Source organism: Protobothrops mucrosquamatus, unplaced genomic scaffold (assembly GCF_001527695.2).
Source record: "Protobothrops mucrosquamatus isolate PMUCROS unplaced genomic scaffold, P.Mucros_1.0 scaffold_253, whole genome shotgun sequence".
Taxonomy (NCBI): Eukaryota; Metazoa; Chordata; class Lepidosauria; order Squamata; family Viperidae; genus Protobothrops; species Protobothrops mucrosquamatus.
Genome location: NW_015386329.1, coordinates 1,616,278 through 1,642,727, shown reverse-complemented (window position 1 = coordinate 1,642,727; position 26,450 = coordinate 1,616,278). Strand labels below are relative to the sequence as shown.

Here is a 26,450-nt window from a genome sequence, read left to right as displayed (position 1 = left end):
CACGAACACGAAGCCAAACTACAGCAATGAAGCTCACCATCTCAAATCCCCCTGCAACTCAGACTAACCTGAGCACAACAAAGCCCCCACCCAAACAGAACACTCCCCCATCCAATCAGAGCACAGCCAACCCCCCATCCAATCAGAGCACAGCCAAGCTCCTTAACCAATCAGAACACACCTCCACCCAATCAGAACATAGCTAAGCTCCCACCCAATCAGCTCAAACCCCACTGGCAGTTAAAAGGAAGAAACAGCTGCGATCACACACACTACTCCCAGAAGCAGGAAGCTGAAGACACCAGCCTGAAGATGACGAATGTGACTTCGTCGAAACGTCGCCAGGATACTTCCAATTTTACGCGGGAGAGAACCCGAATGAGCAAAGACCTACATACAAACACCCGCGAAAACCTCAGAAAACACACACACACACACACACACACACACACACACACACACATATATGTGTGTGTGTGTGTGTGTGTGTGTGTGTGTTTGTGTGTGTGATGAATGCAGGTTATCAACTTTAAGGGAAAAAAGATATGAAACGTTCCTGAGTGCTATGTATGAAGACAAAATCACAGCAGTGCAAGTATATTGATGGATAAATGTTATCTTTCATTTTCTTCTGGTCCAAACCTTTACTGAATGCCAAAAGATTTAAATGCATTTAGTAATCTTTTGAGAGAATGAATCTACACAATTTCTTTCTAAACAGTCTCATGAATCTCTAAGGTCTAGAATGCTGGACCTTAAAAGATGCTGACCCATTATTACAAAATATCACCTAAATGTCTTGTGTCTGCACTGGGAATTTTTCTTAGAGCCAGCACAGTTATCTCTGTTTTGTTTGTTTGGATACATATGCACAATGGAAGTATGATTTGAAGAATACAACATTTAATTCTTCAGTCCTGTATTGGAGGAAGAGTTTTTTGTACCACCAAAACTGTGATTTCACTTTCTGAGGGTACATCTTCACAAAATATATGGAACATCTCACACAACCTTTGAACATTGTGACTAAGCACAGAATGTATGGCTTCAACTCCCATAACTATTTTCCCCCTCTGTTCTCTTTCTTGATTTTGTTTACCATCTTGCCTGATGAAGAATTTTAAAGAATTTAACAACTTGAATGCTATGTGAACTGGCCTAATTAAGGAACTGTCCAAATATGGCTTTAGATTGTTTTCCTTGTGGCTAAAATAGCTGGCTTTGCTTTCTCTGGCTGTAAAATATTATTGCTCAGTTGGCCTCTGGGAATGCCTTGATCATCTGAAATCTAGTTAAGCTCACATAAAGAAGCAGTTGGACCCATTCCAAAAGTGTCAATTTAATAAATCACCATATGAATGGACTTCTCATGAGGATTTGCAACCAATCCTGGATTTCCAAAAGGTGCTTGGATTTCTAATTATATAGTTTTTCTGACATCAAAGTTACCTAATTTAAAAGATATATTGGAAACAGTCTCAAAAATCAACAAGGAGAGATTTAATCCTTGCTTCAGGTTCATGATTTGGGGGTCCTTCTAGACTCATTGCTGCTGAAAACCAAGGCCAGAGGTGGTTATGCCCAAATTTAGCGACAAGAATTCTTTCCCTTTTGGCCACCCTTTTAGACTAGACCCAGTGAAGATGTAAGACTAAGCCCTTACAGATTATTTGAAAAGTGTCATTTGAAAAATGAAGCAGCTAGCATATCTTTGATCTCCCAACTTTGGGAGCACACAACATCAGTTTTGTGGGTCCTGGAAAACTAGTTTCTGCGTACAATTTAAGAGGCTGGTTTATCTATGAATCCTTTCATGGCTTCGGTTTGGTTACATTTAGTACCACCTACTCCATCAAACTTTGGCCTGTCCAACTAGATTTAACTGAAAGAAATTGGCTAGAAACCCCTGCAAGATCCACACTTTCAGAGGATTATGGGAACTAAAGAAAGGAACTACTGCTTTTCTGTTGCAGCACTGATATTGTGGAATAGCTTCCTAGTGAAGTTCAGTCTGGCTCCCTCTTTGTTCATTTTCCACAAGCTTCTAAAGACTGAACTTTTTCAGAGAGTCTTCCTGTTGCCATCTTTTATTCTCTTTCTGTATTTGTCTCTGTGTTGCATTTTGAATTTTAATATGAGACTTGTTTTATATTGTATTCTATGTGAGCCACTGACAATAATTTTTGATTGTGGCAGCATACAATTATGTAGAAAGACAGAGAGAGAGAGAGAGAGAGAGAGAGAGAGAGAGAGAGAGAGAGAGAGAGAGAGAGAGAGAGAGAGAGAGAGAGAGAGAGAGAGAGAGAGGATACTTTTGTGGCTTAAATCAGCCACTAATGTTCAAACAACAATAAACCTTTAAAGTTTGGAAGTGATTACATTCTGAACCTTCAGTGAATAACTAGACTCAAACACCCATCACCACTTCCAACTGAATATCTTTCATGAATTCAAGTCACACCAAAGGCCAGTAAAGTACAGATTTAAATCTTTTATAGAGGACATATTATTTCCCATGGGCACAAAAAAGCTATAGGTTCACTAATAATTCTTCTGGTAGTATAACCTGGATGAACAAAGTTAGGCTGAGTCTAATCAGGAATGTTAAACTGCCTTTTAAAAGTGTTGCTCTATTTTAGCAAATGAGATGTTTTTTACATAATTTCTTCAGTATCCACTGAAACTGAAGCTCTTTGGGTTACTGTTTAATGTCATGGATACATAAAATATCCAAGAAACTTCTCCTGCCAACATAAATTATTATAGCCATAACCTACTGGTAAAAAGAGAAGTTACTTGTAAATATTGCAGTTTCTTTGCAAATGAACATTGGTTCTTTATCTGAGCCCCAGCACTGAAGAGCCTTAGTAAAAAAAAAAATTGGAGCTAGAGTTATGTTATCCTCAAAGTGGCTTCCCCTCTTCCCCTCTCCTCTCCTTGGTATTTTCAGCATATAAACTGCTCAGGGAGAAATGTATTCATTTTTGCAGACATATAGTCTACTGCTGAATCCCTCTGCTCAGAAGGCTTCAGAAGAATTCAGTTTAGAATTTTATCTTTTTAGAGATGCCCACCCTAGTTTGGTCTGGAAGGAATTCAGTACACACTCCCTGACACCAAATTATACTCTGAAAATAATTCCAAGATAGTTTTGTTAATAGCAGAAATGTAACTAAGGTACCTACAAAATTAAGTATATATGACAGGACCATGTAATGCATGTCAGCACAAATCATGATAAAACTATTGGCGCCCAATAAGAAAATGCTTTCCAGAATTATTCTCTGTCATTTCTTCTTCTCTTCTTTCCAGGAAAACAACAAGAGACTAAATCATGGAATGCTAATTAAGAATGTAAGATACAAGCAGCAAGAATGGCAGAACAAGAAATGTCTGGAAAGCACTCAACTCAGATACAGATATCTACCCCAGAGGTGCTTTTTCAAGAGGCAATTGGATTTTGTTGTTTTTCTTCGAAGACGTTTCGCTTCTAATCCGAAGCTGAAGAAGCAGCTTCTTCAGCTTTGGGACAACCATGACCTGGATGACTGAGAATCTCCATAGGCATTCAGATAGCTACTGTCCACAATAATTAACAATCTAAACATTGTCTGCAATACTTTTGTGGTTAAAAAAGGAATAATCTTGTGTGAACGTCTTACACAGCAAACATGTTATCAGTAAAATATGGCCTGACTCCAACCTTCTAAAATTCAATACTCAGTAACCTTTCTAGAGAATATATTCAAGCAAAAATGATTTTCCAGTACAAGATGAGGTGTAGAATATGTATCTGGGGCTTTCTAACAACTATGGAAATATAACTTAATATGTAAATCCTGATACATGAGGCAAGACTATATTTTTAATAGGTAGTTCAAAACATTTCACTTTTCATATTGTAATAATGTTGTGCAAAATCAGACATAGGAACTCTCTGCCCTCTAGACATTCTGGATTATGGTATATTTTTAGCTTAGCTAGGGTTTCTGAAAGCTACAGTTGCAAATATCTTGACCAGTTTCCTACCCTTGTACTATAGCAAGATAGGTAAAGATGAGTTAAGAAAATAGCTTTAGGAATATGAAATAGTTTTGATATGTGTTAAAATAATTTTCAAAAAATATACTTTACTTACTATGCCATTCTATTTCTTGACTTTATTTTCTCCAGAGTAACTGCACAGTAATTCATTTCAAATCACATCATAATGTGCAGGCAGGAAAAAGACTTAAGCTCTCTCTAGCTTTATTTTTAAAGAGAAAATAATCACTAGTCCCTGATGTTGCCAAACCCCAGCTAGTACCACACAATTTATGTAGGATGTTATTTCTACTTCTCAGTTTGCCATCAGTCTTTTTCTTTACGGGGAAGTGTCCTGTCCAGGGTAACCCCAAGATATTTAGGATACTTACTGTGATTCAGTTGGTTTCGCTTGAAATGTACACTAAGCTCTCTGTCTGCTAATCTATTACAAAAATGGAAGCATGGTTACTTCCATTTTTGTTGGATTAGGCTGTAGCTTCCATTTATGAAAATACTTATCTAGTATATCTAAGTTGGAAGTGAGGACAAAGGACTTATGCTGGGTGGCTAAAGTCTAATCATTTGCATAGTCAAACTTCCTGGCCTTTGTATGAGGCATATTGGCTATATACAGGTTTAAAAGAAGAGGAGCAAGAACCAAATCTTGTGGTAGTCCATTGTTTAATAATTTAGGAACACTGATATCCTCTCCCATAGACACAGAGAAAGTTCTTCCAGCAAGCATAAGTCAGGTAATTTTTCGCTGTGAATATCTGCACTCAGCTTGGTTTATTCAGCAGCAGAGTATTGTGCCTCAGGATGGCTTAATAGTCCATACACAAATAGGATTGATGCACAATTGGATGAGTCAATGCACATCATTAGTCACATGATTTGAACTACTTCCACATATTGGCTGCCTTTTTGAGTCATGTACTGCCCCCCAGAAGTAAGACAAAAAAGTGCTTTCCTCACAGAATACTTGAAGACTATTGATAACTCCCAATTGCCAATATGGAATGATGTAGCCTGCCTGAAGTGAAACAGATTGAGATCAGCTATTTCTAAATGCTAAAATACTTGTCAAAAATTATTTTAACACACACAATGTGTGAAAACAACACTGGATAGAAATTCCCTCCCACAATATTGAAGTTTGCCTTCAGTATTGGAAAAAACTCTTGGATTTGACCAACCCCGTGTAAACCAAATTTGTACCAGCCATGATAGATGCACAGATGCCCTTTATAAGTGGGGCAAAGCACCATCACTGAATTGTGACTGTGGGGCTGAAAAACAACATAGTGACTAAGTCAAAATAGGGCCTATAATGGAGACTTTGATTTCCTGGCTGTGACAAATGAAGCAAAAAACAGTATCTGTAATCTAGACATACATTTATGATATTTTTAAATTTTATATTTCCTATTCTGCATTTTTATCTCTTGTATTTTTATTGAAATGTGATGTGAATGTGCCATATGATAAATAAATAAATAAATAAATAAATAGTCCCTGGTGTGCAACCTAGTAGTTTGCAGGAAAGTTGATGCAACAAAGGAAAAGTTAAAGATAATAAACTGTACAGCTAAAGCGTAGGATTGTAGAAAACAGTATCCTTAGAGATGGTAGAGGAACAGATTTTGAAAAAAAGAGGTAAATAAGTTCTTCCTGCTAGTTCCAGGGGATAATTTAACTGACTCTGCCCCCTAAAGTCAAGTAGTGGCAGCAGAAATAGAAAGGGAAGGAAGCCTATTCTGAGGAAGGGGCTGAGAGACAGCCCAGAAACAACTTTGGGAGTAGTGAGGGAGAGGGGGGAAGAAGAAAAGAATGATTTTGAAGTCAGCAGGGCAGTCAACCCTCCATCCACTGACACACAGACAACATGTGAGCAAGCAGTAAAGGAGGGAAGACCCAAGACTTTATGCAAAGAACATCAGGCTGATTAACAGCTCAGCCAATGTGGACTATGTGGAGTCTGACAGCAGGTGGTCACAGAGAGGATTCAAGGTCTGGAGAGTCAGAAAAGGGGAGAATGAAGAGTAAAAAAAAAAGTGTGGGAAAAAAAAATCTTACTGATGCCCAGCAGAGAGGAAAACTGTCCCAGGGACAGGGAATGAGAATAAATTCTATAGGGGGGGGGAATTTCCATGGGAAAGTTCTAGGAAAACCACTTCTCAAATTCAGGATTGAGTAGGGAATATGTCAGTTCCCCAACTGAACAGGCTTCCTACAATGGCAGAACAGTTCAAACACTCAGTACAAAGCCTTGTGATCTTCTGGAGAAACCACAGTGACCTTGTGAGTGGAGGCTTTGCAATAGATGATGTTTGGGTGCTGGGAAAGCCCTTCAGCCTAGCCTTTCCTGTGCCTTGCTGCATCTCCACTCCTGACTCTACTTTTGAAAATATTCAGCCTGGAGTGGAAGAGGACACTGCATACATTTTAAGGATGAACCATAAACAATAGAAGGAAGGAAATGTAAGAGGCACCACACAGCCACAGGCTGCAAAAAAGACTGACGTAGACTTGCAAAATAAAGAAGCAATGAAGTCTTTGCTGTTATCTTATAGTACCAGACAGTCACCATGGGCCTGCTTGTGCAATGAGACTGATGCCATAGGATACCTAAGGGGCAAAACAAATTCATTGAAGATTTCAGGAAAAGTCTTAAATGTAGGTCACTGTGTCTAGCCTAGGAGAAAAACTGTAGGAGGAAGAAGAATCATGACAAGAGTGAGAATGGTGGCATGCTGAGAGTTAATTTACACAAATGGAATTGATGGAAACAGATGGTGGAGAGGGAAAGAGGGAGATGGTGTTGACTAATGATACCTGACTGCCAGATGACCCCATGGGCTTAAATGCTGGCTTGGCATCAAAAGTGTGCCAAGATCCATGTGGTTCTGACTTCACGTTCTCCTTCCTTCTCCTCTTATATTGTTATTATTAAATAGGTAACCTTGATCTGCTTAAGTATGTGTTGTGTTGATATGTACTATATGTAGAAACAACAATGAATTAGTATGAATTTTGAAATATTATTGTGGGAAAAACTGTTTATTTTCAATGATTCTTTTAGATTTCAATAGATGTTATCCTTAGACTATTATTGAATTAATGACTCTTAGGAATGTATAAATGTTATGGGATCTAGAAGCAAGCAACATTTGAGGAAGGTTCCTGTTTATATAGCATGCCATGTTAATGGAAAAATATAGCTGAAGGAAACAAAACAACCAAAGGGACCATCAGCTGAAACACTGACTTTTAACTGACTTTCCCCAAGCTTCATAGTTATTAGTAGCTTAAGAGTATTTAAGGCAATTCAGCAACTGTATGACTGTGATTTTGCTGTTGGAGCAACTAACAGAGAATCCAGTAGACTCTGTGGAAGGAGACAATTTCTGAGTTCTTAAAGCAATAAATCAACCTGTCTTAGCTACAAGCAAAAAACTGGAACTATGATGGGTGGGAAAAATAACAAATTAGTCTAGTCTCTTTCATGCTTTATAGTTGCTAAAATAAAATTCCTTCCCATTATCGTGGTTAATAAGTAAATATTAATGAAACTTCTACATCCTTCTGCAAGAGATCAATCATATCAATTACATAATGAAACACATTTTTCCATTTCCAGCATGTATTTAAATGTTTCACTTCTAGCAAAAACAAATAAACTTAGAAATGATATTTTATCCATTTGAAATGAACTTTGTTGCTATCCTGCACATATTATTAGAAACGTTAATTCTGCAGATCAAGAAATGACATACTCAGTATACAGTCATAATATTATTAATACAGTAGTTTAAATAATACCATATACTTATTAATCAAAAGTTAATATCTTATTATTGTCATACATTTAAGATGCACAGTAGCATATATATATATATATATATATATGTGTGTGTGTGTGTGTGTGTGTGTGTGTGTGTGTGCGCTTCATATATAAAGTATTTCTGCTTTAATATTTATTGCTATGGAATTAAGTTGTGTAATAAATATGCAGCTTTGAACATGTTAAAATATAAGAAAATCAGTTTTTTTTTTTTTTAAAAAGCTTACTGCAATAAACAATGGCATTCTGTTTAATTTTTAAGTAATCCAAAATGCCCTTACATATAAATTCCTTGAATAATAAAAAATAAAATTGCCTCAAACCAAGACTGCTTATACCAGGTCACTAGCTAGGGGGGGGGGGGAAGCGGCTAACTTATAAACATGAAAAATAAGAGTTTATAATGGAATTCCTGACAGACCTTCACAGAGGCTGCTATAATATCTTGAATCTGATTTAGGAGAGGTTTTCAATAATACTTTTCCAAGACAGTCTATTGGGAACTGCTAAAAAAAACCTTAATGGGTTTCTTTTTCCAACTGCCTCAGTATATTTGATAATAGTCAAAGTGTTTTATTAAATATTATTTTGGTGCCTTTAACTCCAATATATGCTGCCTGGCCTCAGACGTATCATAAGGTATGCTTGGTTTGGCATTATCAGACTAAAATAAAGTTTGTGTTAATATTCCAGATATTTCTACTGATGCAGATTAACAACTATGAAAAAGGGCTTATTCTAATAGTCACTTCTACAAGTATGGATTAATTCTTGGATAATTCCCAGTATTGTTGAAAAATATATTGGAAATATATAATAGAAGGAATGTTCTATCAGTCTAATATCACCTATAAATTATACTAGGTAAATTTTGCTTTTCACTTACAAAAAGGTTTCTGGAGTTTAAGATGAAGCAAATATATGACACTTGGAATATCCAACAGTAACATTGCTTTGGGTCTGTTCTGTATTGAATGAATGCTAATTTTATTTTTTATCAGAGCTGTGAAATAAACATTTGTCCAATTTAATAAATAAGAGCCAGACTTAATACATCACGGTTATGGATAGAGAAAACCTCTGAGATAAGTGGAAGAGATTAGTTTTGGTAACCTGTGTTAAGCAAGACTTAAAACTCAACTTGGGGCCAATTCATTGTAATGTTACTCATTGAAAACAGATGGCATAAAAGTTCTATAACATTTTGAATAGGACTCAGGACTAGGATTGAATAAGTTTCAGACTAAGAATAATAAAACAGTTCATTCTACTAAAGTAATCTACTAATGTAATCTTAGCAATAAAATAGTTCATTTTACATCTATAAAATAGGGTACTAAGTAGAAAATTGAAAATTGTTTGTATATAATATGGCTGGGGAAAATTTTCAATTTCATTTAAAGAAGATTGTGCGAAACCAGCATTGTGGAGATTCATAGAATCTCAAATATTGTTGCAACCATAAGTGAACAAAGCAGAGAGCTTTACTTTGTTTGGTAGATTCTCTGATAGCATCACCATGCTTAGGGGGTATTTACAAAAGATCATTACTGATCCCCACATCATGTCTATCTATAGTCTTTTAGATCTTTCAGACCACCACCTCCACCCCCATTTCAAACTTCTGGGTGAAATTTGCAAGTTGAATGTTCTCTAAAGCAGAATGGACAATCTAAGCCCCAGGGCTACATCTGCCCCTCAAACCTCTTTCTTGTATTCCCCGCACCTGATGTCCTGGTTTACTGCCATGTCAAGGTAAAAAATGTAGGGAAAAAATGACCTAGGGATGAAAATATAAAGGCATAATATATAGGTCACGGTCATTATTCATACTTTCCTATATGTGTGATTGAAAGGCACACAGCAGTTCTCTTTATCCACGGGAAATCCGTGGTTTAGGGTTCCCCCCCCACAGGATTTTGTGCATAGCTTTTTGTGGATTTTAAGCATCTGTAAAATGCTGGATGGGCTCTTTCATAATATCTGCAGTTGTTTGGCTGGAATGGATCCCTGTAAATAAACAGGGCTATCTGTACTTTATCATACAAAACTCCAATTCTTCCCTAATCCATCTCCAAAAGAAACCAAGGAACTTGATTGCACCTACTATGCATTATTACCCTACTCACTGCATCCATTACAGGGATAGTCACTAAATATTCCTAATCCTCAAAATATTGTCCAGATGTGTTCTTAAGGATCACCCAGACCTCTAGTTTAATCACATTCTGTTCCTAAAAGGGAAACAGTTGCAGATAGTGCTTCCCCCATACAACTTATGGATAAATCTTTTATTTAATCAATTTTAGAATCTTGCCATCCTTAAATCTTGAATTTGAATCTGATCTGTGTGGTCCAATTCACATCCTAACTGAAATGAGCTTTTACAAAAACAAAAATAAAAAACCCCCCACAAAGGGTGATTGTTGGCAAAGGAAAAGAAAAAGAAAAAGTTACCTTGAAAGAAACTACAAGCCTAACTAAGAAAAGGTAGTAGAATAAACAGAAAGAAAGATAAAAAGTCAAAAAGGTTGAGAAAACTGAGTTCAAGATTATACAAGAGGAAGAATAAATTTGAAAATAGGGAAGAATGAACCAAAAAATATCCCACCCTAGTTCTTAATTACTGTAATTGGATGCCATGCTTCAGTGGCAGCTCTCCAAGGGCATAATGGCTGCCCTTTTTTGCAATGTGTTAGCCATAATTAATAATGCTGTAGTAATTAGAGGAACATAGTCTGATGAGTCCTGTAGTTTTCAAAAAGACTCAGGGGGACTAGGCACTTGGCTTCTATTGGAAATAACAGTATTCAGTTCACTAAATTACAATTTCACACGCATATTTATCAAGTCAGTGTTCTCTATTAGTGATGATAAAAACTGGATGACTATATTTTTTTCAGAAATATCACATGAATATAGCATACAAGTATGATAAATCCAACCTTGACCACATTCCTTCTGCTAGGCTATTTGTTTGAACAAATATATCAGATCAAAATCCACACCCACAGTGATTTCTCCCAAGACTCAGCAATCTGCTGAAACCCATTCTTGTTCCAGAATTCAGGAAAAATAAAGAAGTAGCCATTCTCTGTTTCTCAGGGAGCCCTACCATGCATATCCTTAAAAATAAGGATCCCCAGTAAGTTTAGGTAGGTAAAGTTTTAGGTAGCATTCTTTTATTTTTATGAAGCAAGTGCTGTCTTTTCTCTTCAATGAACATCCATAGATGGGAACTGGTGTTGCTCCAGTCTTTTTCCTAGTCAGGTTTTACACTCATGTCAGAGTTCTGGAAGCAACAGCAACTGTACTGCAAAAGACTATATGAGGGATAGTTACTGGGTTTCTAATGTTATATTATTCCTCCTTAGACCAGGAATACGGAGAACACTTTAGTCCCATAGATGCTTCAGCCAGTTAGAGCTTTTGAAAGTTGTAGCTCAGCAGTATCTAGAAGGCTTCAGGTCAGCCATCCCATATTGACATTTTGGTGTAGCCATTCAATTTAAAATAAATCCCATTCAATGTTTTTATTAAAGACAGAAACGATAGACACCTAACAGAAACACACCCACACTCAGTTACTGTGAAGTAAGTTCATGATCTTTGTCAGATATGTTACTTTACAAACAGTCTACTTTAGAAGTACAGCTATTCTATGATAGCCTCATATTAAACACACACACACACACACACACACACACACACAATAAATGTCTATACATTGCCATATATTGCATTAAGCATCTTAACAAATACAAAAGGTGGCTATGTAAATGGAAACCTTAAAAATGGAAATAAATGTATGGAGTTCTTTGCTAAATCTAAGTGTCCAAAGTTACCATGCTTCAAAAGATGTACAATATAATGGCTGCCTATTCAGTAGTTGCTTTCTCGATTCATTGGACCAAGATAGCCCTCCCTCTATCCTCACTCCCACCTTATTATAATGTTTTTTTCCTTGGAGGCAGGGAAGTATGAATTCTTAGTGTCCTTTAATCCCTTGCCATATTTATGTGCTGTCCCTTAGTTCTGCAAATGATTTGTCCTGATCTGGGGCAATGACTCCTCTTTGGTATAAGCCTTCTTCCAGGCTCAAACAAAGGCTGATTCCACCCCAAAACCCCACTGAGCTCCATCCCTTTTGGCTCTCCTGCCATCTAGCCTGTGCTTTCCCATCACTCTTACAGGGAGTTTAAAGAACCACTAGGGATGCAGCATTTCTGGCTATAGCCTCACTATTACTGAACTCCCTTAGAAGAAATGCTTTTATTGGCCTTTCTTGTTTTCCAGAAACAGGGAAGAAATTATTTATTTCAGCCTATTAATGGAAAGATATAGGCCTCCCAGACTCACTTAGATGAGAAAGATAGCTATATAAAAGAAACAAATTTTTAAGGGACATTTGGCAGGGAAAGGGATTCTTTCTCCTTCTGCATCACCTCTGTGTCCTAGTGAACAATCATTTAAATATGAGCCAGCAGTGTGCTGCAGCTGCCAAAAAAGCCAACACAGTGCTAGGGTGCATTAACAGAGGGATAGAATCAAGATCACGTGAAGTGTTAATACCACTTTACAATGCCTTGGTAAGGCCACACTTGGAATACTGCATCCAGTTTTGGTCACCACGATGTAAAAAAGATGTTGAGACTCTAGAGAGAGTACAGAGAAGAGCAACAAAGATGATTAGGGGACTGGAGGCTAAAACATATAAGGAACGGTTGCTGGAATTGGGTATGTCTAGTTTAATGAAGAGAAGGACGAGGGGGGACATGATAGCAGTGTTCCAATATCTCAGGGGCTGCCACAAAGAAGAGGGAGTCAAACTATTCTCCAAAGCGCCTGAAGGCAGGACAAGAAGCAACGGGTGGAAACTAACCAAAGAGAGCAGCAACCTAGAACTAAGGAGAAACTTCCTGACAGTTAGAACAATTAACCAGTGGAACAACCTGCATCCAGAAGCAGTGAATGCACCAACACTGGAAGTTTTTAAGAAGAAACTGGACAGCCATTTGTCCGAAATGGTATAGGGTTTCCTGCCTGAGCAGGAGGTTGGACTAGATGACCTCCGAGGTCCCTTCCAACTTTATCATTATTATTATTATTATAAATATATATGATAAGATAAATAAGTTTATAAAGGGCTGCTGCTTGACATTATTTTTGCCATCATTAGACTGGGATCTAACTGGGTGGTGAGTTGCTTGCCTAATGCAAAGATGGCAGAGGGAGGATCCAAAAGTACAAGCCTGAAGCTTTTAGATTAAAACTCCACAGAAAGGGGGAAATGGTGGGATTGATTCATACCTCATAACCAACATCCTTTGGAGCAAAATGGGAAGAATATCACTGAACTAACTGTAGAACTGGATACTGTAGTTTTTTGGTTTCATGCTTCTTATCAGAGCGCCTCCATTAGTAAACTCTGCTTTGGTAAACGGACTCTCCCAGAGTGGCAATTAAAATAGCCTTTAGTCCTGCTCCTTACTAGCTTAAGTATGTTGTTGGTGCAGCATAATAATTATACAATTAGCCTTGTCATGGCATGGAGTTTGGGAATAGAGACATCTTGAACTTTCAAGTATGAGCAGCTGATAGATGACCATCATTAACCTCATCCTTTGTACACTCCCCAGCAGGCTTTTCATAAGCTGCAATCCAGAGCTGCTTAATAAAAAAGAAAGAAAGACCTTGAACCACAGCTACATCCCTTCACCTCTTCTCAACCTTTCTGCTCACCCTTGCTTCCTCCTACTGCACACACAGTCTGCCCATCTTTCACTCCTGGCTGCTTCAAAATAATGAAAGCTGCTTTTAACTAGCCTGCTTATCAATCAAATGCTGCCAAGGAGAATAAAAGAAAAAAGGCTCTTCTCTAACAATACAGCCAAATGGCCCTAATCTTAGAAAACTATTTTAACTGTGAAGGCTTGTTCTCTCTGTGCTAATCACTGTGGCTGCTGATTCACACAGGAGAGGTGTAGGAAATGCTATAATGTTCCTTGAACTTGATTTTTACGCTAGTGTAACCATGGAAATCCTCTTGAATACTAGGTGAGTATCTTGATCTCAGTTTTAATATATAGAGAGATATGGTAATCTAAAAGTAAGAGTTAAGTTTTGCAAGGTTAACTAATTTCATTGTTCTTTTTCCCTTAGGGGCATCAATTCAACGGCATTTGTGCTATACCTACCCTTGATGGATGTGATATGACAGCAGCAATTCAGTACTCAGTTAACAAGATAATATACAGTTTTCATCAGGTTCCAGAACAACAAAAAGAACATGTTCTGAATGTCTTACACCTCAAAACTGTATGTACAGTAGACTAAAACTGGAAACAACCCATTATCTGCAGGTTGCAATGCTGAGATCTAGTAAGAGAATACTCAAGTGACTTGGGATACTCCTATAAGTCCTTGGATTAGTCCTACAGATAGGTGATTTCTTCAAAACGTCTGACATTTCCTGCTAATTTTGTGATGTGGACGGCAACATTCTCCAAGAAAAAAAGTAACATGTTCAATTAATTCATGAATGTATGAAAACTAGTGGATTTATTATAGTACAGTAGATGCCTGAACAATGCATCTCCATTCTGAGTTGCAAATGAAAAAAAAGTTCTGTTTTAAATTAAAGGGGAGCAAGTGCCATGGAACAATAACACACTCACTTTTTTCTGAGGGAAAAAATGATTCCACATGTTTTAGGCTAATATTATTGTACTTTCTCTCCCAACTGACACTTCATGAAGGTTAATGTAATTTGGGAAATCTTTTGTATCTAAAAGATGTTAAAAAGATATCCCCTAGGATCCCACTGGCTTTCCAATGCATAAAATTGCTTATCGCACTGGCGTCTTGTTCTTTTTGTTATTATTATCATTAAGAATACAGTTATATTGGATTATTGGATTACAAAATATGAAAGGAGGATTGATAATCTTCTAGGGAAAAAAGGATCAAAATATTTCAGTATAGCATAGAAATACTTAAAGCAGTTACCCATGCCCTCATGCATAATTGGAATAGGACAGAATTTTCAAAATCTGATTCTAATTATCATAATCTACCCATGATGTAAAGCATGGAAAAAACATATTTCATCATTTTACCTCATTCATATGAAGTTCAGCCTTTTTGAAAATATGAAGAACTGTGCAAAGGACACGGTATAAATGAAATCTAACTTCTTACTGCAATGAGACAGTCCATGTCTGTGCAACAAACTGACAAACATGCCTCAAACCAAGAATTTGGATACATCTCATATGGATCTATCCTAAACTTAACATGCTTGCCCTTTTAAGAAGGTACCTAGCTTAACGATTAACCAGTGTGATGGTCACATTCAGAAATATCAAAGCCACTATACCTTGGCTTTGGGGAATAAGACAGTGGATGTTAGGAGGAGCCCTTCTATTCTATCACTCTTACTATAGCATAGTATCAACAGTAGAGACCTTCACTTCTCTGAGTTCTATAATCTCCCAGGATTTGAAATGGATACCTAACATTAGAACCATCATTAAAAAGGCACAACAAAGAATGTTCTTCCTGTGTCAACTCAGGAAGTTCAGACTGCCCCAGGAGCTGCTGATATAATTCTACAGAGAAATTATTGAGTCTGTCATTTTTACTTCTATAACTGCCTGGTTTGGTACAGCAAGCAAACAGGACAGGTACAGACTTCAATGGATAGTCAGAACTGCAAAAAAAAAAAAAAAAAAGTTGCAACCAGCCTACCTTCCATGGAAGATCTGTATATTGCTCAGATCAGAAGGAGGTCTGAGAAAATATCTACAGACCCCTCACATCCTGGACATAAACTGTTTCAACTCCTCGCCTCAGGACACCACTATAAGGCATTGTGTGCAAAACAATGAGACACAGGGACAGTTTTTTCCCTCATGCCATTACTCTGTTGAACACCTAATTCTCACAGTACTGTCTAAAGTCATCATATATTTATCCATGTTGTATGGCTGTAGTGTTATTATTATTATCCTTTTATCATTTTACTACCCCCTCTTATTGGTATTATTCAGATGATTATTACTCTGTTGCTTTGCATTTACACAGAGAGCTTCTGTACCAGAGACAAATTCCTTGTGTGTCTAATCACACTTGGCTAAATAAAGTCTTCTATTCTATTCTATAACCCCAATGAACTCAGTGTAATTTGTTTCAGAACAGGCAAGAACAGATTGTATTAGGAGTCTGATGGCATATCAAAACACATACATTTTTTTGTAAACTTTTTTGGGAAATGAAAATTTCTGGCAATTCCTCTTTTATTTTTAAAACATATAAACACCATTGATGTACAAAACAACAAAAATCTCAATCCTAAATGGATAATCTTCAATAATATTAACCAATTACCCCATTCCAAGAATGATATTGTCAGAAGCATATTGCTCCCTGGCAGAATCAGATTCTTTCCAGTACTTGTAGCTTTTCATACACAATTTGAGACAGCCGTAAAGGAACTTTCATGCTAAATAATTTCTCGGAACCAGAGCCTTAATAAATAACACTGCACAAAAGCAGACAAAGACAGACACAGTAGGGCTGATGCCTACTACAGCAGAGATAACCTCATTTTAAACCATTCACAAAACAAAATTCATAATAAAAGTAAAGACCTTTTGTTCCTTCTTCTTCTTCAGCCTCAGCACAGAAAATTGTCACCAGAAACTGATGTAGACAAAGATACAGTTAATAAAAAGCAAACATCCAAAACAACTTAAGGCCATACAAATAACTGTCTGAAAGGGTCAGTGATATTTTGGATTGTGCTCTGAGCAGCTTCTAGACAGGCACAATAAATTTTGCTGAACTGCTTTAGGAAATCTACACTTGAGAGTAAATCCTGTGCAGTTTTGAAAAACAACTTTGGCCACATACTCCAAAAGTGAATAGTTTTGTTTACCACCATCAATAGAAATAATATTCAGAAAAGCTGGATTCTAATAAGGTTTACTGAATTATTCATCAGTTTGTACTTTAACTTCAGAATGGTTATGTAATTAAATTGTATGAAAATTAACAGTATCTGTTTTATGACCAGCTTCTAGTCATTGGCTAGAGCTAAAATGTAGACTAGGTGTGCTCTAAAGGTTGACTATAACAAGCCAAGTATCCAGTCATTGGGTACTGTAAGTCCAGAAAATATAGTCATAAAAGCTCTTCAGGACAGTTAGAGTTACCAGGGGGACTATTGCCAGCTCCTGTATTTATCTGACCAAACCCAGGAAAGCCAAAGGGCTCAACTGAGCGCACATACTCCATTGCTCCCTCCTACCTTATGTGACTGCTGTAAGAACTAGTTGGAGATGTTACCAGAAATTTGGAATAATTTTTCTTACTAATTCAAAACCAATCTTAAAGCTCTATCCTTATTTGTTATTCTGGAGCCTCATTCTAGATTATGGTGCCAGTAGGTACACAATTTAAAAATTTAAAGGCATTTGTCCAAAATAGCTTTGGAAGAAAGGAAGGGAAATATTAGACCCAATTATTAATAGGTCTGTCTTCAACTTTGAGCAATACTTCTGATCACAACCTTATTTCATCTGCTGAAATGGATCTGAAATATAATAATTACAAATCCCTAAATGACCTCTTACAGTAGCTTAAAAGTAAAGGATAAGAATGACTGTATCACAAATGCCCAAATCCCATTTAACAGAGCTGTTGTAAGGGAATGTGATGATTGATGTTATCTAAAATAACCAAGAGATCCAGGTAAATAATCAGGGTTATGCTTGTCTGTCTTGTTTCCCGTACAGATCAGATACAAAGTCAATCAAGGATGAAGTCAGATTGAGATGAGTGCAGAAAATCCTTTTCATCCAAGCACTATTGAAGTTGATCAGTTACCGTCTGTTTGACCACCTCACCCAAAAGTCAGTATTAGACTTTTGGAAGAAAATGTCCAAATGAAAGAGCCTAGGGAACATTTTTGAGGAAGGGATGCAGAAGTTCACTTCTAGTATAAACATCCTATAAACAGGCATTCACATCCCACTTTCTGAGGCTGCAGCATCAGAAATTAATCTTACACAATTCGTCCAGAGGACATTCTAATATGTCATTCTTTTCACATATTCTGTAATGTGACCAGCAGTGGTCACAGCAGAATGCAAGGGAAAGGGGAGCAGGTCTGACTGAGAAAAGCAGGTCACAGTGTCACAATGTAAGCCACAATGCAAAGCTGAATGCACAAAAGGAGCAAGATTCTTCTGGAAACCCCTGAATGGCACTCAAGTCAGATGTTTTACTATTTAATTTTCTAATCAAGCAGACTTGATTTGAGAAATTGTGAATTGAATATTACAATAAATCCCTCCCAAAAAAACATTGTTTGAGACATTTTTGTGCAAAATCAAAAAATGCAACTTTTTTGAGCCGAACTGCTTGGTCCAAGGATGAAATCCAAAAGATAACTGCACTTGGATTAATTGTAGACCAGTGGAAATTTTTAGCCTTCCTTACATGCAATAAACTATTTCCTTTGCAAGCCAGAAAAGGAAAAAAAGGAAAAAAAAAATATCATGAACATATATAGTATATATAACATACGGTAGTTATGTATACTAACAAATATAGTACATAACATACAGTAACTGAATAGCCTAATAATATATGAACAATTGTTCCCAAATATTTTCACTAAGAAAAACATTTCTGTGCACATTTCTTTCCTATATATGCTCTGAACTACAACATTGAAAAGTACAGGTATTACAATATAATACAATTTCAATTCATGTATTAGTATAAATTAGTTAAATTGTAATTAAAATATGAACAGATAAAGATGATCATTCACTACTACAATATGTCACTTAATATTATTATAGAAAATAATAATTCCTCTGGATTCCTTTGTCAAACTGTTCAACTAGTTTCAAGCAAATTTGTCAAAATGCAACTATTTCTTCTATACAAAAAATTCTCTATAATTCAGCAATCTTGAATATCTTCTTTTTAAAATTATATTCTATTAGACCAGGGTTCCCCAAGCCCTGGGCCATGGCCCACTACCGAGCCTTGGCCTATTCGGATCCGGGCCCCACAAGTGGTGGCCAGCATGCATGCATGTGTGAGCAGCTCAATTTGCACAAGCGGTGGGCTGGCACATGCACACACATGGGCACAACTCAACTTGTACAGGTCGAGTTGCACATGCATGTGTGCCAGCCCGCCACTCTTGCAAGTTGAGCTGTGCATGTGTGTGAGCACGCCAGTCAGCCTCTCATGCAACCCAGTTCCTTTGCCCCTACCCGTAGAGCTGCCAAGCTGAAAGATTGGGGACCGCTTTATTAGACAATTTCAAAAAGTCATAATTTGGTACATACTAATTTTTCTTTAGAAAAATAACAGACTAAAAATGAAAGATATAATACTCAACAAAAGGAAAAGAAATATTACAACTTAGTAAAAAAAATTGAAATTTCCTTTGCCTTTTACAATTAGAACCATGTAATTCATAAATTAGCATAATACTACAAAACAATGGCTTACCTTGGCTATCTGAACACACCAGTTCAGCAAAACCTGGGAACCAATGTTATCTTTATGTTCATGAACGTAGTCTAATAAGCAACCGTGGGGCATCAGCTGAGTAACTAGCTGGATGGTGGGGCTCAAACAGACCCCTAGTAACCGAACCAGATGTGGATGGTCCATACTTGCCATTATAAGTGCTTCCTAAAAGAAAAAGTAAAAATTGAAATTACAGCTCAGAGTTCTAATACAAAGGATATTCTCTGCTTCCAGTTAAGTACAGAATTGTTAAATAAGAAATTCAGGAAAGTCCATTTTCTCCCCTGTGAGCCAGCACATTCTTTTAAGATCTTCATCTTATAGTGATGCTCAGATTACTATCTGATAATAGGGTCTATTCTGCTGATGCTAACCTGATTATAGAATATTGTTCCCAGAGATACTTGGCTGCCCTTATTTTACTACCTTTTATTCTCTTAATCATTTCATGGATGATTAATTTTATTTCTTTCTTTGAGTTATATTGCTAATGTTTTTGTAATGTGATTTTTAATAGTTTATTCTTTTTGTATTATTTAAGGATATGTGGATTAGTTTAAATCCCAAACTAGCACTGTTGCATATTGTTCCTTCCATCAATTTTCTTAGAATTTTTAAAAAGAAAATCTTCATATGTTCTTGTAGAAAACCTTGCTGAATAGACACTCTTTTAATGGAATTTCCTCAGAGAAAGCAGATTTCAGCAAAACTATTTCTTGTTTGCTTGTTGAGTGTATGATGCCTCAATCCTCCAACCAACTTCAAGCAGTGTATAGCATATTAAAACAATAAAACAAGTAATAAACAACAATATAGTACTACTTTGGGGAAGAAACATCAGTAAGAAATAAAATCCCAGTATCAGTACAGGATCACCCTGGCCCAGGGCTTGCTGAAAGAGCTACATTTTAGGACTTTCCTAAATGAGTTGGGGGTGGGGTTATCCGAGAGGGCAAGGATGGCCACAGAGAAGTCATCTCTCCAGAAGAATCAAGTTTCAATAATGTTCATGTTTTTATCTGATTGCAAAAAAAATGTATTTGTCAAGAAACCAAAACATATAAACTCCTTGGGAAAACCCAATTTAGAAGTACAACTTAGATGTTTTGGCATTTTGATTAGTTACACAATCTTCTTTTAAAGAACTCTATGGGGATTTTTCTTCCTGATTGAAGGAGAAATAACTATGTACAATATTAATTGAATTCCCATGATATCCTAATTCAAGTTTACTGAATTTATAAAACAAATTTTCATCTATTATTGTTCCTTCACCTCCAAAGCACAGATATAGCATGATATTCTTCATTTTGCAACATGGAAATGTCACAAACTGGCACTAGGATCTACATTGGATTCATTGATTAACAGGTTGGGTAAATATTCAGTTTGGAGATTTGAAGGATCCATACAATTCTGTGGATCAAAACAAAATTAATCTGACTGCATAAAAAGCTTAGAGAAGATTTTAAAAGAACACCTACAAGAAATGGGCAAACAATAAAGACCCCACAGATGAAGTCACAAAAATAAATATTTGTAATGAGTTGAGATCAGTAAAGAAGAATAAAAAAGGCATCTTTAGGTATGTTCAAAATAAAAGAGGAAAACAGAATTTTAAATAGGGAATAATTTTTAAAAATTTTCAAAGATTTTAAATATGACACAGCTATTAATATATTTGCTTTTTAATTGGTTTTATAGGGGAAATGTTTTTTGTGTTGTTTTTTTTTTTTTTTTTTTTTTAACATGCTGTGAGCCGCCCTGAGTCCCTCTGGGGAGAAGGGCGGCATAGAAGTTTAAATATAAATAAATAAATAAATAAATACTGTACCAGCTGCTAATGAAGATGACAAAATGGTAAATAAAAATCAGAGCTATCCAACTCTTACTTTAGTTCAGTCTTTTCTAATAAAACTCATGGTTAAGAGAAAAGTGTGAAGAGAGAATAGAAGAGCAGGACTTCCTACTTTGAGACTTTTAAACTACCTTTTTACAGTTGTCCTCAACCTACAATCATAATTGGGCCTGGAATTACAGTTGTAAGTCATGTCAGTCATTAAGCAGGTCATCATGTGCTGTGCAAGATTTTGTGGCATTTGTTCAGTGAACCATGGTGGTCATTAAGCAAATCTATTGTCCACAATGGGTCTTTTTTTGCCAGAAACCGGAAGTAAATACTGGTTTCTGCTAAAAATGTTATAAATTGCAGTCATGTGACCATGGGGTGCTACAAATGACAATACATGGTTGCCAAGTATCCAAAATGAGATCATGTGACTGCAGGGTTGATGGTGCAGAATTTTAAATCTGGATTGCAAGTAGTCCTGGGGATGTCTGTGGTGACTTTGAACGGTCGGTAAGTGACCTGTCATAATTTGAGGACTATCTGTATTTAATATATCTTGATTTCAGCAAAGTATATGACAAGGTACTCCAAGATATACTGCCTAGCTAGTGTGTGCTAGATGGCATCATGATTAAATAAATACAGAGCTGGGTTGAAAATTGTACTGAGAGAGATCTTAAAAAATAGAGATCAAATGAATGCAACAAGGATCAGTCCTGGGCCACCCTATTCATTGATGTTTGGGATAAAGTGTTGCAAGGAAAGCTCATCAAAGTGTATGTGATACAACATTCAGTTAGGAAACAAAAATCGCTGCACAAGTATAGGATGGGAAAAGAAGAAGAAATACTGGAATAGAAGTTGATTATCAATCCAGTATAAGTCCTGCTATTGCTACACAAAATTCTAGGCTGCCAAAGTATAAATTTCAATTTACAGGAAGTAATCATTCCTTTTCATTTTACCTGTTGGACCCTATTTCCAGAACCTTACCTTACTGTGGGCTTTATAATTTAAAAAAGAATTCAGCAAAGTTCCACAAAGGATCAGCAAAAATGGTTGGGGATTAGAAACTAAACCTATGAAGAAAGATTGATAAAAAATATTTAAACACCTCATATGATGTCAGATAAAAAGATGAGACTTGTTCTCTCATTCCAGTGCATAGGACATGATTTGGATTTAAGATTTAAGATACAAGAAAACAGATTCCAATTGAATGTTAGAAAAAAAATCATAATAGTTAGAACAGTGTAACAATGAAACCAATTATCCAGAGAGGATAGCAATAACTGCTAAGTCAAGTAAGTCAATGAAAATAAAGACATGAAAGAAGAAAAGAAAAAAGAAATATAATTGTAATTAAATAAAATCAACTTGATTAACCAAATTGAATGAGTGATTAAAATAGGATCAGACCTAATTCACATAGATCTATAAACGACTGTATCTAATATTTGTACTATAAAGGGGTAGAAAGTGAGGATTCCTCTATAAGAGAGGAACTGTGATGTGCCTTTATTTCATACAAACACCTCAAATCTTGATTCACTAAGCATAAACATATTTCATAATAACCACTTCTTCTGCAAAATTATAATCATCTTCGCCACCTTCATAAATACAAGATGGAAGGGTGAAAGGGAACAGAAAAAAAAATTACGGGGTGAGGTGGTAGAGGCAGTTGAATTAAAATTACACAAAATTGCTCATCCAAGTACAAAGTGGATTCGAAACAAAATTGCTGGATATTTGCATAATAGTTGCTTTATATAAAAAAGTAGATGAACAAGACACTAATTATAAGGAGGGAGATATAACAGATGTCTTAACCTTTTATTTTTTTGGAAATCTTTTTGAGATTGTGTAAAGCTTTTTTCATGGTTTTGGAAGGTAGATTAAGATCCAAGCGTAACTAATGGCAAAGAATGAGTGGGTGATGAGAAGTAGAAGCAGAAAGAACAGATCCATTAAAACCATTTGTTCTTTGTTAGAATTAATATTCCATTCTTTTGTCAATTCTATATGAGGTCTAGAAGAAATATTAGCATCTCTTTATGAGCATCTCTTTCCATCTCACTGCACCTTAATAATTGAATGAGTATTTCCATTTTAAATTGCCAGTCCCCTACCTGTAGACCAATCAGAACATAGAGAGGCAGAAGAGTCCTGCAGCCTTCCATCTGCAAGCAATGAACCCTGCCATTCTCTAACGTTTAGCCAAAGATGGAATAACAGCTGCTCCTGGAGGGCTAATTTTGGGATTGCTTTGTCTGGGATTGTCAGAATCCAATTATATTTCATTTCTAGCTACCTACTCTGATAAAAACCCATTTCTTACTCTCTCTGGATTCTGTCATACTACAGTGGAGGAGGAGGATAAGCAAGGGGGTTTTATAACTCTCACTTCCTTCATTAAACTACAAAGTGACTGGATGTTGATTCTCATCAAGAGGACTGACCATAACAATATGGCCATTGCCTTTCATCTACTCTCTCTGAAGTCTCCCTTTTGCCGGCAGTGAGGGAAAAGGGGGGAACAATGCAACGCCTGGGATCTGGGAAAAGAGAGGATGAGTGATCATCGTCTGGAAGAACTGTGGGGTGGGGGATGCTTGGGAACACTTTAAAACATTGAAGGATGGGAGAGAATTTCCCAGATCCTATCTAGCATGCCTACAATCATTTTCTCTTAATAAAGATGCCTGTTGGAAGAGACATTCCAAGAGTTCTGTCTTCTTAAGATGTAAAGTGAGGTGGGTCCTTACATTAGACAAGATCTGCAAAATTAGTCCACCTGGAAGGGAGAACCTTGCCAGGGGACTTTGCAAAAAATACCATGTCAGACGACGAAGCAGGGAAGGGAGAAAGCCACCCAGAGAGGGAGCCACTGTCCCAACTGAAAACCTGCCAGATGTTGGGATCTGAGAGGTCAGATTTTTCAGGAAAAGAGGTGGTGAAGACGCGTAGCCACAAACCTTGGTGGTCAATGGGCATTGGAAAGAAAGGTGAGTAGGAAAAGAAATCAAGAAAGGTGACCCTGAGACGGAGGGCCAACCAACCAGAATTGAAGCAGGAGATGGGGAAATCCCTGTACGCAAGCAAAGAGGAAGGAAGCTGGGCACCGCACTCGAGCTGGATCCTACAGAAAGCTATCGACTTGATGAAGAGAACCCTCAGCTCCCTAGGAGAGGAGAATTCTGAGCCCTACGGCCACACCAGCTCCTGGAGCCGCAACTGGAGAGACACCGAGGGGGGAGTGGAACCTGCAGCCCCAGGGACATCTGCTGATCCAGTAGTCCCCACTCCCTGCCGACCCGCAGATGGCGATCTGGATGGAAGACAATACCACTGACAACAAAGGCATCGATCCATTCAAAGACTCCTGCCGCTGTACATGAGATTCAAGGGGGAACCGACACACTTGGGGTTTTTCCTAACCCAAGTCCTCAGCTACATGGAGGAATAGGGGCGGCACATCCCCAGCGACAAAGCCCGTATCCGGATCGTGCAATCTGCTCTGGACGGGCCGGCCGCAGATTGGGTGGTGAATTTGCACGACTCCAATGCCCCAGAGCTCAACGACTTCAACCGTTTCATGTCCTCTCTGAGAAGGTGATTTGTGGACCCCCTGGCTGATCGCAAAGCCCACGAAAGGATAAAAACGATGAGGCAAGGCAAACGCCCGGTAACCAAATATACGCAAGAATTCCAGGCCATTGCCAGCAAACTGAACTGGCCGGAAGACATCCTCCTTAGCCATTTCAAAGATGGACTAAACTACAACCTATATAATGCTTGCCTGCCCCAAGGGGACCCACACCAACTCGATGAATGGTACGTCCTGGCAGAGGAAGCAGAGATCGACATACTGAAGAGGCACCGCCGAGGAAAACAATGGAGCCGCTCACCACCTGAGTCGACACATCAACCAGTGAAACCATTGGCTATGGCCAAGAAGCAAATGGGGTGTTTCAAGTGTGGGAGAGAGGGGCATCGGGCTGTAGAATGCTGCCCAAAAGCCCCCCAGCACAACCCAGACAGATCACCGGCCAGCAAACCCGGGAAGACTCCAGCTAAGCCAAAAGAACCTGCCATGAGAGTGATGGAGACTTTGGAATCCCCTACCTCTGCTCATCGGGGGGAAAGAACTCCAGCCTACACTGCAGAGCTGGTGGACGCCTCAGATGACAGCTCAGAGGGCGAACCCCTGGTAAGTGGACCCATCGCACCCATCCTCAAGACAGTGACTATATTAATTCCCTCCATGCCCGAAGCTGTCAAGGTGAAAGCCTTAATAGACTCTGGCTGCACCCGCTGCCTCATTAGCCTGACGCTTGTGGGAAACCTGGGCATTCCGTCGAGGAGACTGGAACAACCAATCTCATTTGGCTAGTTAGATGGGTCCATAGCAGGGGGGGTGCCAGCTACCCTAGCAACTTTACCAATCCACTTCTCCCTGGGCAAACATGAGGAAGACATAACATTTGTAGTGACCCCGAGCATGGAATGCCCGATGATCCTAGGGATGGAATGGTTAAAGAAATGGAACCCCTGGGTGAATTGGAGGATGGCAGAAATCAATTTCCCAAAAGGGGATCCTATGGACTTAAAACCCCAAGGGGATCTACCAAAATTAAGAACGGAAAAAGCATCCATGGGAGAGGAAAAGAGGTACAGCCAGCATGCCGGTGGAGAAGGAACTTTTTCAGGCTTCCCAGCTGGGGGCAAACCCAAGCTGCGAGGACAGCTGATCTGGTCGATAGAATGGAGCCTACCCAGCAGACATTCCAGACACCTCAAGACAGCCTTGCCACCACCAAGTGATTCAAAGGTGGATGAGGTTGAGCTGCAAAGAGGGGGTTCCCGCATGTCATGTTCCCCAGACCGGTGGAGAACCATGAAATCATCTACTACTGAGGACTCGGGTGAGTGGAAGTACCTGTCCGCAGCCCATAGTCAGTTAGTGGAGAAGTTGGTGGAAAATTTTGAGGAGCTAGAGATGAAGAGTGGAGAACCACCTTCCTGCTCCCTATACATGAGCGATCATGATGATTGGCGAGGCAGCCACCAATTCCTACCAAGGGGAACCACCTTTAATGGGGACCCGGAGAAGTTGATCTTTTTCCTCAATCAGGTGTGCTCTCACTTGAACTGCTGTGCCTATTTCTATCT

General features: G+C 38.0%; 1 protein-coding gene across 1 annotated transcript in view; it reads right to left on the bottom strand.

Annotated features, from left to right (window-relative positions):
• The window catches only part of ERBB4 (erb-b2 receptor tyrosine kinase 4), a 593,387-nt gene that overhangs the window by 110,595 nt on the left and 456,342 nt on the right, over positions 1-26,450 (bottom strand). The window contains exon 24 of the mRNA XM_015831035.1: positions 19,406-19,591. Within this exon, the coding sequence (XP_015686521.1) occupies positions 19,406-19,591 (186 nt within the window). The remainder of the gene's footprint in view (positions 1-19,405; positions 19,592-26,450) is intronic.